The following is a 15444-nucleotide window of genomic DNA, read 5'->3' as shown; positions in this document are numbered from 1 at the left end:
TCCTCGAAAATATCAAGCGATTAAATAAAATTACAACACACTCCACATGTTGAAAATTCTTAGCCATTATCGATACATCCATTATTAGCGGATAGATCAATATTATTTTATTCGATTCGAGACGAGCGATATGGAAATCTGGCGTTGACTCGCGACGCGACATATACGATCGCGATTCTACGAAATGGAGCAAAGTGCATTGAGCTCGAGCATCGGATGCGTGTCTAGGGATGCAATGTCTAGGTCGATTACGGTTGCATCGGCATGGCGTCGCAGCGATTTCCTCACACCATTCATAACATCGCGACACGTAGCTTGATAGCGCATTAGAGTAATGCATGTATGCGGGAAACCTATACTTTATGCGCTGGTGTCAAGTCTCTGATAAGCCGCTTGTTGAATTTAACCTAAGGATAATCCTAAACATGATCCGCGCATGTGTGTGTATATTTCAGCGATCGCGACATTTTACGTCTATTTGTATATTTAATACATGTTTGATAACATAATTGATGTAACATTGCATGTTATCTACAATATTTTTATTTGCATTCTTTCTATTTTCCTCTCACATTTTCGTCATCTGTACAAATTCTCTTCTCGTATACATCTTTATGCCTTATTACATCATATGTTAAAGTTTTATTATTTTATTCAATTTGCATATTTTTTTTATTTGCTTAAATATTAATTACATGATTGTATGTTTATTGAATGCTTTTAGAGACAGACATTTATATTTATATTTTATATTTATTATCTTGTATCTCTTTTTTGCATAATTTTCTTTCACGATTAAATTTTGGATCTCGCATTTATGATATCATAATTATGTTGAAAGATTGCAATAACAACTCGCCGTTTTCAGAAACCGCAGAAATTAAAAAATTATTACGCAGTACCGCGCGTCGCGCTTCAACTCGCGCGCGTGTCAATATTCCTGGAAATCGAAATTCTCTGTATCTTTGTATCTCGTATTTTTGTTGAACGAATCTAATGTTTGCGTATAAAATATTTCTCGTTTCTTTCTGTAATGTGACGGCGTCCACATTGAACCGCGTATTGACCTTTGCGATCGCTACCGGCTACTTTCGACTTTTACAACTATCGCCAGATCATAAATCCGCGAATAGAATTACTAAGAGAAGCGTAATGAAAAACACGGCAAACCGTAAAGAGACATGAGAATAATTTATTACAAAATTCCCCGAAATCGACTAATTGTGTCATTTTATAGCGTTGTTATCATCAATCTTGTATCATTTGCATATGCTGAATTGAAAACATTCCAGGAATTGTTTGGTCTCAAAAATATTTGTACGCATATAAATCAGATTTTAAATTGTATGACAATTTTCCCTATTTTTCCACATAAATGTAAATATATTTACAAGTTAAATTTGCTAATTTGTTTTTTTTTTAATTGCTTAAATTAAGCTTCATGTATTATACATGTACCCCCTATGTTGTAAATTAGAATTCAAGAACTATTTAGCAATCTATTTCTCAATTCTAACGTAGAGAGACGATTGACTCCGAAATCGTTCATTCAACTCTGACATTTGCTCCATCGGCGCTCCAAAAAAGGTCAAGTGATTTACAATTTTCGTGAATCGCCGGCAGTTTTATTCGTCTCGTTTTTACCACACCGGTGCACGCCAAGTCCTTGAAATGAATTACGCCGACCGTTACGCGACGCGGTCCTCGAGATCTCCGACTCGCATCTCGTGTCGAGTCGCATCCTGCAATTGCGAACGAGGGTGCTCGTTCGGTTCTCGGGCGTACAACCTGCCCGACTTTTACCGCTCGTAATTAGACGCTCGTTACGTTACTCATACGAGAACCTTTCGCCTTCACGAGAATTTGCCGAGCGGGATTTCGCGCTCTCGCTTTTGACATTTTCCTAATTTATCACTGTTGACGCGAGAGAGAAACGCGCGTGTTAGCCGATCGTCTCGCGACTGCTTGCGTGTCACTTGGTCCTTCGGGTCAACCTGGTTTTTTTTTCTGGTAGAGACGTAACAATTCAACAGACGGAGAAACGTGACGGAAAAACGAGGTTTAATTTTTGAAAGTGGCCACGAAAGAACTATGGTTCTCGTGAAAATGTAATTGAATAAAAGTTTCTTATTCTATTCGGAAAAATACTGTTATATTTCAACGCTTACCAAAATTAAATTATATTAAAATTTTGTTTCTTTCTCTTTCTCTCTTTTTTTTCTTTCTCCGTCTAATTGCTGAGAAACGTCGCTAATTCTCCTTTCAAATTTTAAAGATTGCAATTACTATCAATTTCAAAATACTATATAATTGCGGCTAGATTTTCGCTGGAAGAAATGCAACGTTACATGCAAACGTTATCAGTCGGATGCCGAGCAGCATCGTCGGTTTCGTGCATACACGTAAGAGGCGGATAACAACAGATACGCCCGCAGATATTGTGTGGCGCATCAAAGCAACCTTAGCAACCGCGTGCTTTGCGTAATTTCCAGTCATTCATAGCCGTGAGGCCCAATAAACACCTTCGCTAGCCAAGCTTCGGTATACACGTCTTATCAATTTCCGTAATCTCGCATGAATAATCACGCGCATGGAATAATTTTTTTTTACGCCTCATCCAGAGACCGATAGGCTACTGATCGTTCACCGTTCGTTTCGCGAGTAAAATACAAAAAGAGGGTGTCAATCAAGATACTTGCACAACGCGACATTCCCCCCTGCCTCAGGCGAATTATAATTCTTCTATTAATTTCTTGTGTCGAATATACGCAACCTTTCTCGCGAGCCTCCACGGCCATACAGCGACATTTACATCATGTCATTCATGACGCGATGATACCATAGAATGCACACGATTCTTTGGAAGGTGATTTGTCCTCGAATGGATCGGACTGAAAGGATTTACCCTTAAGGCGCGCGCGACGATTCTTCCCGCTTCATTCGTATCAGTTCATTCGATAACTTTTTCGATGATCTGGTACATGAAAATGATAGAAATATCATAAGCAGAAAAGAATGGCTTATATCATGAAGCGAATATAAGATCTTTAAAATTAAAAAATCAATAGACGTACGCTTTTTCATCTTCGATCAATTATAATACATAATATAGTCTTTTTGGAACGATCAGAGGAAGATTAATCAGAATTGACTTAGAAATTTCGTTGAATTTTTATTAGCTGACGATACGAGTAAACGAATAAAATAATTAATCTTTAGTCTTAATCGGTTTCATCCCACCGACATACTTCAATCTTGCAGACGCGCTGGGAATGTGGACGATTGAGACATAAATCCCGTTGAAAAATTCTAATTAAGATTGCGCTTGGCTATTTGAATTGTCGAGCATTCTTGTTCCGTAGGGACAGAAAAACAGAAAATAAATTGAAATCACCCATAGGAACGGTGTACGCGAAGTTATCTTTTACTGTTGGTTATTTAATAAGTTTGCAAGCACACGAATCGTGCGAGCGAGCAGAGTGTACCGATCCTCCAAAACGAATATTCAGTACTCGTTCACGTCACATTTCTTATATATATATATATATATATATATATATATATATATATATATGATGTTGAACAAAAACCTAAAACGCATCATGAATTAATAAGCTTGTGCGCTAAATCGCTTGTGCAATAATAACAGATGAGTCATTTTTGCAGATGATGAAATCGGAGATGGCATTTATCTAACCTATTTATTTATCCATAAAATATATCTATCAATACATATTTATTTGCTTGAGTGTATTTACTTCTCAAATAATTTTTTATACATGTAATTTCATAGATGTCAAATATATCATTTTATTTTCTTTGGCTAGAGATGCATGTATGATGCTTTACACTCTTTTCTAAACTTTTGATAATTTTATATTCTTTAAAGTATAGATTTGTATTCCATTTTTGACCTTTTACTTCCTTTTTATTTCCATGTTTTATTTTTCCTATAAAAATTCATTGAGACATAAATTCCTAAGAAGTGAAAGAAGTCAAGTAATATTTTTCACAAAGTGAATTTATGAAAGATAAAATTATCTAATAGCTATTGTGATTTGTATTTAAATAAAGTAGGAAAAAAACTATAATATACATATATATATGCAAATTCACAGTAATATATTTAAATAAAGAAAATAAAAAAATGAGATGCAGAGAGAGGATTGTTAGAAAACTTTGACAAGAATGTCGGCGGGGGAAAAGGAAAGGCGTTTCTCTCGTAGGAGAAGAGATGCGCCTCGGCGTGATGCATAATCCAATGTAAAAACGTGCAGCTGTGGCGCGACCGTTGAAACATTTCAGGCCGACTCTAGAGGAGACTATCGGCACGACGTTAAAGTCACAATTTGCATTCCGATGGGTGGTAGCCTCGTTGTCTTCCATAGAATGGTTGGAGATTATACGCATACACGACTACGAACAAATTATGCCGCGTCTTCAGAAGAGTCAGCTGAGATGATCACGTAAGTCGCGCGTGTGCTTATCAGAGATGTAAGTACATATCGCATGTACGTACACGAGTACCCGTGTATGCAAGATTATTAAGTTAACGAAGTAATTATGCGAACCTCGATCTCATCATCGGCCTAGGAAAATCGAAATGAACTGTATACATGAAGAAAGTGTGCCATATTCTAATAAAAAAATCAATATTCGCGTCAAAATTTAATATACAATGCGTTCTTTATATTTTTTTACAAGAATTTATGTTCTAAAGATATATTATTTAATTTTAAAATTGATAATAAATATAGTTATCTTGATTAATTTGCGGTTAAGCTTCAAGATAAAAAAGAGAATACATAATCTTGCAATAAGCTTCAAATAGTAATACATGCTAAATAATAAACGTCAATGTCAATTGTCTTTTTTATAATGAGCAAATGTCCCTCGCAGATAAAAAAATCGATATGAAAATATTATCCACGGGCACAGTAGATGAAAAGATTCTCGCGCGAGAATGCGAGTTTATAAGCAGGAAGTCTGTCTTTTTAAATTACTAGCTATGCAATGTCGCGTCAGACAATAAAACGATAATGACAATTGAATTAATTAAATAAAGGTATCTACGCGCGAGATGTGCCATGAATGCTCACTTCCTACTTCGATGATGGAAAGACGTCGATACCGGATTGCATTATTAATAATCGCGTGAATAGACTGTCACACTTTACTGCAACACTGCAATGCGGATGTTCTTGTTGTTTAATCATGACAATCATTAGAAAAAGAAAGAGTTTTACAATAAACTTTTTTTTATAACAAGTTTGTAATATATAATAATGTATAACGTGTATATTATAACAAAATGAGGATGCGATATATAATAATAGAAAATATATGAAGTCCACGTAATCATCATAAAAGTTTAAACGATATAATGATTTAGATAAATAATGGTTTTTAATAGATAAAATCCATTTTATTTGTGGCTATTTTTATATTCTAGAAAAACGATTAGTAATCAACAAGTAAGCGTTTAATAATATCCCCTGTAAATTTAGTTTTACGAGGCAAACGACGAAACTCTTCGGCATATCCGTCAATCCCAGATCGTCGAGTATCCGCGTTTCATCGCGCGAAGACGATCGATGAGCAACAATTCGGGATCGGGTTCCGATCATAAGATACGTCCCTGATAATCGTGTGCAGGCGTTTTACATGTAATACAAAACCGCAAAGGCACACTCCGCAGGCGTGACGCGTAGCGGGCCCCATAGAGGCCACGTTACATGCCACGATGTCATAATGCCCGCGTCCTTTGGAGCCGCTTCTCGCGCGCGAGTTGCGCAATTGCATTTAATAACGTCAGCTCCAGCGCGATTGCCGTGCACGACGTGGCTCTTATGACACTTTAACGGATTTTCGCAGAACGTGTCGAATAAATTCAACTGCGAATTTGCACGAAAACACGCGTGCGTGCACACGTGTTGCAAAATTTCGGATTAAGCTGCAAGGACGATGAGATTTTCTCTTCCCGTATCTTTTCCGATTATTTATGATTTATATTTTCCTCCGATAGTTTTACAGGGGTAATTGTAGATGAGACATCGAGCGACGTTTGCAATCGGAGAATCCTGTTCGAATGCCTAATATCGTTGTGTAACATTCGAGAGTAATATGGAAAACTTATATTGGTTTCGATTACTAAAGTTATTTTTATGACACGGCTCACTTTTCACCTCTCGCGTAAAATTGCCATTATATTAGCTAGTCGATTAATTTTATCTGCTTAAGCAGTCATACTTGTCGAGCATGTGTAGATACTGCCATAATTATACCTAATTATAATTTATATATCAATTCATATAATATTATAATTCATATAATATTATATTTAATATTGAATTTCTAAATTTATATATAAAACATCGATGAAATGGAATTATCTTACAAAAAAGAAGATTTCTTAGTATCTTGATATTTGGTATTAAGAAAAATTTTAATTCATGATATTTATTATTTATTGCTTCTATTAGAAATTATTAAAATTACATAAGATTAATAACATAAGAAGATTAATAACATGAGAAGCAATTTGAGTAGAGTGAACTGTAATTCGATTAATCATACGATGATGTATCAGTGACGTTTAAAGAAAGATTTACATTTAAGCATGATTGCGCGTGCATTCTGCTGACTTATCATAAACCATCTTGTCCCAGATTATTCAATTTATTTAATCGCTTGAATATTTGTTAAATCGTCCCTCGAGTTACCCTGGTGACGTAATCGATGATATTCTGTATATCGTACACCTGCCGCGAAGGGTTGCACCGAAATGGATTTCACGTGGAATATGAGTATCCTGTTAAGATAATAAACAAGCGTGTAAAACCACACTTTATTTGCGCGAGACGACTTGATCGAAAAGCGAGAAAAGATACGACCGCATGTAAAATCTTTTTAATAACTGGTTTGTAATATCCTGCTTACGGCAGCTCCGGCGTTAATATCTGTGCACTTTGCCAAGCGAATCATGTATTTTATTTTCCTCCTTTCTAACACCTGCAATTTGATTCGCGGCACACTCATTTATTGTATATCTACCGTAATTGGTTTAATTTTGTCCAAATAATAATTAAGCGACTATTTAAAATGATTTATATAGAAAATACATGCAAAGAGGCAAATTATACAGAACAAATAATCTTAAATCTAACTCTTAAAATAACTAAATATAATTTTTCAAATATATAAATAAATATTTTAAAAATAAGAAAGTTATTTATTTTATTTTTCAAGATATCTTTTATCGAGATAAATGCATTTTATATCTCGCAGTATTAATTCTGGTAAATAGATAAAAATATATAAGAAGATAAATTTTAACGTGTGTATTTTTTAAAAAATTTTTATAAAAATTATTCAACAGCTACGGAAAAAAGATTGTAAATATCATACTTCTGTATGTTTGCATTATCCTTCAGTTTAACGATTGTAATTTCAAACATTTTTATCCTTGTATTTATCACATACAAACACACAATCGTAACTTAATTTACATACAGCAATATGTCGATATAAAAAAATTAATAATTAGCAACAAGCTTATGCTTATAAATCATATGATAGTCATCGTGCGTCAATCATTATTCTCAGAGATTTTAGATATGTTCTAGCAACTCATTATATAAATGCAATTCTCAATTATTGCAGATCAAACTACACAAACGCGCGATTGAAAGCAATGAAGCGATATTTCATTTTCACTCGACTTCAAGTAGTAATTATCTAATAAATAATACCGACAGAATGTTCACACATGCTCATTAGTAAACTTGACCCTGCAGTTACTACCTGCATTTGCGTTTAAATTAAAGCGATTAATTGTTTATGGAGATTATTTATCAGAGACAAACGCGTGTTTGTTAATTTTCAGCTAAATCAATAATTGCAGATATATAATTGTATGTTATGTAATTGACGTATATTTATTTTAGTATAAAGCAAATTTCGAATAACGATAAAATATATTAAATCTAATGAAATTTAGACATTGTAATACAATGCTATCCTAATAAAAAAATTAACAAAATTTTAGAATCATTTAAGAATCTTCAAACATAATAATTTAATTACATAAAGGATGAAATAGGGAGTTATTACTTATATTAAAAAATGTTCTATTGTATTCTGTTACAATATACAGATATGTGACCACAAATTAATAGAGCTACTAAAATATTCAAATGTCCATAAAATTGTTCATTTATTTAAAGAAACAATTAATAATATCGAAAATAAATTCAGAATTGCAAAGATTTTTTAAGAATTCTTTTTCTCTATAAAAAATAATTTAAATTACGTACTGATTAATTAAGGGACACACGAGATCGCACAAGTGACACGTAAAAAATGCCGCTAAATCTTTGTTCAGCTGGAAGGCTGAGTGGCGGTAAAGATGGGTCAACCTTTCGCCTTGCGATTATGTAAGACCTCGGTCTGACTGACCTTTAGGTTCGTTCATGGCATGCGGCATTTACGTAATTTACCGATTACGATGTATTAGAGTCTTGTGCCTAGAGAACAGTTCTCCTTCTAACGCTAATATATTTTTGAATGCGCGCTATATTACATATAATGGATCAGAATATGTTTACATGACCTGTGATCAATGCATCGAAAATCTTGTGAATTTAATCAACACAATAATCTCATATTTTTAGTAATAACCTTCAAATGTCGATTTTCCTCGAAGAAAGGAATAAATAATAAAAGATGATTTTTAGAGAGTGATAACATTTAAAATATTGTATAATAATATATTAGTAAAATATTGTATAATAATATATTTGTAAAAATTTATATTGTAATTTATATTATAAATATATTATAGATATTATAAATATATTATAAATATAAATATTATAATATATTATATTTTAATATTGTAATATTATATATTATAATATTATTATAATATTATATTATATTATATTATTTATATTATAAATATATTATTATATATCTTTCGTATAATTTTATATAATAAATTAAACAAGTCTTATGTATATAATTATTTAAATGTTATATCTATAATCAATTTATTATAAAATTTTACATTTTTACAATATCTATATATTTACTACTTATAATCAACTTTTTTCAACAATTTTCAATGGATTTCTAATCAATGCAAAATTTATAAAAATTAAAATCAAAAAGTTCTAAAATATTCTGCATAAAATTATATAGCATGATTGATAATGAAATAAAAAAAAAACGCTATTGAAATAAGTATATTCTTTTCTTCGTCTACAGCGTCCTCTGAAGTAATAGTAATAGTTGATATTATCGATATGTAAAACAGCTGACATTAATCTGCATTTATCGACGGTTGCGACGTACTGTTTGTTTATGAATGTATTTTACGCATCATGTGAAACGTGGGATCTGTTCTTTTCAGCTGCACTGCTGCACTAGTACAATAGTTAGAGTGAATGAAAGCATGTTTGTCTCTTTCTAACTTATTGCACTAGTGCAGTAGTGCAGCTGAAAAGAACAGACCCGTGATTATGTAATTCATAACCAAGCAAGTTTCATTGATAATAAATATCGATAATAATTATTAAATGCTAGTACAGAGAAAAATGTTAGAGTCAACTATTCACGCATTAGGAAATGGCAGAGTAATCTTAGCTAGTGGATCTCCAAGACGATGTGATATAATGAAACAATTGGTAAACAATCATTAAATCATATAAAAAATTTTACAAGTATTGTAAATATAAGTAAATAAGATAAAAGTCATCTTGTGCAAAGATTGTTCAAACAAGTGTGATTGAGAGAATTAATATATATATAATATATTATTATATATATATTAATCAAATAATATTTATCAGCGTATAACTGCAGAAGTAGTACCATCCTTGTACGATGAAAATCTAGACAGAACCAAATATACCAATCATGGAGAATATGTTCAGGACATAGCCAAATATAAAGTGCTCGAGGTATATGAGCGTTTAAAAGCAGATTCAGTACCTCCATCATTAATAATAGGAGCAGATACAATGGTGACAATGGGTGATGTTCTTTATGGAAAACCACACAATGAAACAGAGGCTTTTCAAATGTTGTCAAGGTAACAACTTGCGTCAAACTGTATCATCAAATAGCATAATTAAAAGTTCTTGTTTAGTCTAGCGAATAAAGAACATGTTGTTTATACTGGTGTATGTTTGAAAACGCCTAAAGTTGAACTCAAGTTTTATGAATCTGCTAAAGTAAAATTTGGAGATGTATCCGAAAGACAAATAAGAGAATATATAAAAACAGGTGATCCTATGTGAGTTATAATCTCATTAGTCTTATTAATATTATATCGCACAACTTTACTATCTAAGTAGAATATTATTTTAGGGATAAAGCAGGAGGATATGGTTTTCAAGGTATAGGAGGCTGTTTGATCGAGAAAATAGAAGGTGATTATTATACGATAACAGGTTTGCCACTGTATGCATTGACTAAACATTTGAACCAAATATTTTCTAATAATTAATAAAAATATTCAGCTTGTTAGTACCTGCAACGTAAACATTGTACCTCTATCTCTATGTCTCTAATAAATTTTATTATTTTACACTAACAACTTTGTAACTTTACGAATTTGTATATTTAATTGTCCTTCCCTCCTTCTCCTATTTGTATATTTAACAGTCTTTTATAACAATCATATTTAAATATGACATATTTAAATTGGCATGCTAATATTGACATTGCGTACTATTAAAAATACAAAGTAAATCATTCATCAAGATATAGTAAAATTATTTAGCATTATATTTTCATTAATAAAAACTTTGTGCAATCTATATTAAAATGTATAAAAATTTCTATATAAAAAAAAAGAATATATTTTTGATATTACATACATTTATTTATAGGCAATATATTTATATAAGTTCAATAATAAAATTCTTTAATTTTATTAATACTCACGAATTATGAATAATACTTGGAGCTACAGCCGCGTGGAATTCACTTACCAAACGCTCACAATTTCAATACTTTTCCGACATTTTCGGCATATCGCACTATATAGATGATATTTTTTCTCGGCAATTTTTTAATACATTTAATTTAAAAGTTAGCCATGCCAAGTTTGCTTAACAGAATTATTATATATTTGCACCATCAAACCGATATATTATATCTGAACATAATACGACAATTGTCTGATACTTTTTTCAACACTCTCGATACCACACATTTACTTAAATATTTGTTCTCGATAATTTAAAACTCGTAACTCGCGGACATGATAAAACAAGTAATTATGATCGTAATATAATTACACATTATTATTATTATATGTATAATTATAACTGTAGCACTAATCACATGATAAGAAGCTCTTATTCTTTCAACACTATGTTAAATTAAATTTACACTACGTCCACAACTATGCACGACGCACTAAACTTCTTCATTTTCGATTTTTAAGATGGCGAGTTCATAACTGCGCTAATCAAATGATTATCAGGACGTGTATCATATGCATTGATGTCTTATTTTCAATATATTAACACTGTGTTTATATCCAAATAATATATATAGTATAATAATATAATATATAATAGTTTATATAAATATATGTTTTAATATCATATTTATTAGAAATTAGAGCGCAAAGAATTCAAATTTTAAATGATAGTATAGCATAATAATTCAAATCGCAGGATTGAAACAGCCACTAACAAAATAAGAAGATGAGATAAGATACTAGATAAGATTCTATTTAAAAATATTCTGAATTGTCTGATTGATTAATTAAAGAAATTGAATTTGGAGACACGTCTCGTTTATACAAAATATTTTTTTAAAGACATGTCCGATATAAAAAAAGAATATTTCTCTTTGATTTTTTTAAATTCGCATATTTTATGTATTTCGAGGAGTAATTTTTTTTCATTGGTCAATCAAACGTTCGAAGAATTTATAGTGTCAAATGAAGTGTATCTATATAAATTTATACATTGAAGACAGCATTAAATGATAAAAGAAAATAATAAGAATTTAAATGCTTTCTTTGCCCGATTCTTCCCTTGTTGAACAAGAAAAGAGCATCTGACTTTCTAATGTCCTCTCACTAATGTTTATTTTTTTGCTTTTAATAGACGCGTAGTCTATCTGTGTATACGTCTTTGTGTATGCTGTGTGATCTTTGCGCTCACTTCATTGTGTTGCTCAGAGTTTCGCGCGGTTTTTCATGGCGTCGAGACGCTTGTGATGTGACGTAAACGCGATGAAATATTGTGAGTAATAATCTGTATATATTAATATACATTCGTTAGTTATAAATACAATACGATATATTATTATATTACGGTTAAGAATTATATATCTCATCTGAGCAAATTTAGATTATTGAACATAAATTATATCATGTACAAGGAAGCGCGTAGAATCTGAAGTGCCGAAAAAAGCATTGGACGATCGATTGTATCATGTGTAAATGCAATATATTAAATAGTGCGAAAGTGTGATGGTTCTGTTAAATAAACTGTACGCGGTCGTTTCCAAGCAAAGTACGTCAATACAATATTAATAAGTCACCGAGGAAGATTATCAACGTATATCGCGAGTGCCGACAAAATATCGGACGATCATCACGACAATCCCGGTAAGTAAACACTCCATGTGACTGTAACCTCAATGAAAGTGAGTATTAATAAAATCATAAAAAAATAATAACATTACTGAGAATATATTATCTGCAGTAGCATACAATATTGGATGTTAAAAAAAATATCGAACAACTATCGTATTATATACAAATATAGTATAATGCAAAGATGCGATCATGTGAAAGGTGCGACAGTTCCATTAAATAAATTCTGCGAGAACTCACAACTCAAAACATTTTTTGTTGAACATATTAATAAATTAATAAAAAAAATATAAACATAAGATAAATGTTTAATATAAAGGTCTTTTTTGTTTGATTTTTTAAAATATATTTTGATATTATATTAAAATCGAATAAATATTAACGAATCGTAAATATTTAGTATAAGGATTTCTTCTAATTTTTTAAAAATTTATTTATGAAATCAATTTTTAACAAATTAAAAACTTTTATACCGTATATTTATCAATTTTTTCAATTGTCTCCTTAAAATCAAGAGATTGCACTTACAAATAGATGTTACACATTTTCTTTTATATATTATATATATTATTAAATATTATTTTTATTTTACCCTTTTTATACGAAATAAAATTCACAAATAGCGCCATCTGCACAATATGATATTTAGATAGTTTACCGTCTCTCGTTCTTAATATGTCAAACGTCATTTTATAATGTACCTATAATCATTTAAAAAACTAATTCCCGATTATATAAAACATATACATTTGTAGAGAGTATAGTGTGTATAATCTTTTTTTTTTCACTATTTTCTTTCAATGCAATAGTGAAGTGCTCTTTATGCTTTGTGTCTTTCGTGTTGGGAAAGATGGAAGACGTTTTAAATGATGTTGTTTCTTCTGAAGATTTAAAGGTAAATATATATTAAACAGTGATTTTTATGTCTCCGATATTTCCGCAAAGCCTACTTTGACATGTCATTTTTTGTGTTGGATTTTAAATTGATCAAGAAGGAATAATAATATGTATCAGAAAGTTAGGTTAAGTATACTTGACTTGCCTTTATTTGTGCAATATTTTATATTCTACTTTGTATCGTTACGTTATCACAATCTGGGAAACTTCATATTCATATAAAAGAGAATTCTTGTGTACTTTTATAATTCTCGAATCATTCTGCATTTTCATGGTCTTGAGTGAAACATGTTCAGCGAGGAACGTCACAATGATATTTCATAATAGTATAAGTATATTATAAGTAATATTTAAATCGCAATTAAATTGACATTATTAATAATTTACGTTTTGCAATAAATTCTAAATGATTCATCAATTAAGAAGTATTATGAACCTTGAAAAATATTTTAGAAAAATATATAAATATTGCATCATTTCGTAATACAATCATTTCAACAAACAATTGTTATGCTGTGTTTTAGAAATTTGAAAGTGTATATCATGAGCAATTGCGTGCATCACATGTTACACAAAAAGCACAATTTGAATATGCCTGGTGCCTTGTAAGAAGCAAATATTCTGCCGATATTAGAAAAGGAATACTATTATTAGAAGATCTCTATAATAATTATGATACAGAAAAACGTGATTGTCTGTATTACTTAGCTATTGGAAATGCCAGAATAAAGGTAAATATGGTTATGAGCGAATATGTTTGATATTGTAGACATTCTTAATCTCTTTGTTCATTCTCTTATATCTTTCCAGGAATATTCAAAAGCACTATCATATGTGAGGTCATTCCTTCAGATTGAACCTGCAAATGTGCAAGTACAACAACTGGAAACATTGATAAAAAAGAAGATGGAAAAAGGTTTTCCTTTTATAATTTATTATCGGCTTAAAAGAATAAAAATCATGCTTTGCTTAGGGGCAATATCGCTAAGAAGTTTCTGTGATTTTCTTATGCAGTCATATTATTTCTGGTTGCTTCTAATCATTTTTCTATTCTCCTGGATTGCTAAATTTTACATTTATTCTACTTAATAATTTCCTGTCCCCATAATTCAAACTAATCTCATCAATTATCAAAAAATAACAAATGTATCGCATACATTTCTGTGATAAAGTTTTAACTTTAACTTCAATGATGTAATTTCTTTCATCACTTTTTAGATTTTATATTTAATTTTTTTATTTTGTGAATGTTTAATTCCTTAATTCCTTTTATGTGTGATATATAATTTCATATTTAAATACATAAATTAAAGAATTTAGTATAGATTCGGTACTTTTGTTAATAGTCATTGCTGCATATTTTTTATAATGCATCTATTTAATATTTCATCTCTCTGTACATCTTGTATAATAATTAATAAAAATTTATGTACCGATTACATAAAAGACTAAACCACTATTTAATACCATTATGTTGCTCGATGCATGTCTCATTGTTTTTCCATTATTATTAATCGAATCTTTTATAAATATAATTAATAATGCTTCGCGGGATTAACATAATAGAATTACAAATGTTATTTAAAATACTCAATAGTCACATTTTTTAAACTGAAATTGGCGTTGAATTTTGTTTGTTCCTTTTTTTTTGCAGAGGGCCTCGTGGGTATGGCTGTCGCGGGAGGTGTTATTATTGGTATTGCAAGTATTCTGGGCCTGGGCATTGCAATGGCCAAAAAAAATTAGTTATTTGCGAAAGAAAATTGATCATAAAATATAATTGCGATGTAGCTTATCTGCACAAAACATACACATTGTCTCATAATTGCTACGTGAGATACTGTTTTGAATAGAAAGAGAAAAATATATCAAAAAAATCATGACCAAAAAAAATTACGTAATTTGTAATATCACATTTTTATAAT

General features: G+C 30.7%; 2 protein-coding genes across 2 annotated transcripts; both read left to right on the top strand.

Annotated features, from left to right (window-relative positions):
- Nucleotides 1-9465: 9465 nt before the first annotated feature.
- On the top strand, nt 9466-10603 carry LOC105249569 (maf-like protein CPR_2112). The gene is made up of 4 exons (XM_011255130.3): nt 9466-9686; nt 9852-10093; nt 10151-10297; nt 10372-10603. Exons 1-4 carry the CDS (start codon nt 9579-9581, stop codon nt 10508-10510), a joined length of 636 nt encoding a protein of 211 aa, XP_011253432.1. The 5' UTR covers nt 9466-9578; the 3' UTR covers nt 10511-10603.
- Nucleotides 10604-13264: 2661 nt separating this feature from the next.
- Nucleotides 13265-15441, top strand: LOC105249570 (mitochondrial fission 1 protein). The gene is made up of 4 exons (XM_011255131.3): nt 13265-13517; nt 14044-14250; nt 14330-14435; nt 15174-15441. Exons 1-4 carry the CDS (start codon nt 13473-13475, stop codon nt 15263-15265), a joined length of 450 nt encoding a protein of 149 aa, XP_011253433.1. The 5' UTR covers nt 13265-13472; the 3' UTR covers nt 15266-15441.
- Nucleotides 15442-15444: the final 3 nt, after the last annotated feature.

This window comes from Camponotus floridanus, unplaced genomic scaffold, assembly GCF_003227725.1.
Source record: "Camponotus floridanus strain SB8 unplaced genomic scaffold, Cflo_v7.5 scaffold112, whole genome shotgun sequence".
Classification (NCBI taxonomy): Eukaryota; Metazoa; Arthropoda; class Insecta; order Hymenoptera; family Formicidae; genus Camponotus; species Camponotus floridanus.
This window is presented reverse-complemented; position numbering and strand designations above follow the sequence as displayed.

Bases quoted from the DNA above. Each gene is read 5' to 3' on its own strand.
- LOC105249569 (XM_011255130.3), top strand. From the start codon at position 9,579: ATGCTAGTACAGAGAAAAATGTTAGAGTCAACTATTCACGCATTAGGA. The intron at 9,687-9,851 runs GTAAACAATCAT...AATATTTATCAG, and splicing joins GTGATATAATGAAACAATTG to CGTATAACTGCAGAAGTAGT. The intron at 10,094-10,150 runs GTAACAACTTGC...GTTCTTGTTTAG, and splicing joins GCTTTTCAAATGTTGTCAAG to TCTAGCGAATAAAGAACATG.
- LOC105249570 (XM_011255131.3), top strand. From the start codon at position 13,473: ATGGAAGACGTTTTAAATGATGTTGTTTCTTCTGAAGATTTAAAG. The intron at 14,251-14,329 runs GTAAATATGGTT...ATATCTTTCCAG, and splicing joins TTGGAAATGCCAGAATAAAG to GAATATTCAAAAGCACTATC. The intron at 14,436-15,173 runs GTTTTCCTTTTA...TTTTTTTTGCAG, and splicing joins AAAAAAGAAGATGGAAAAAG to AGGGCCTCGTGGGTATGGCT.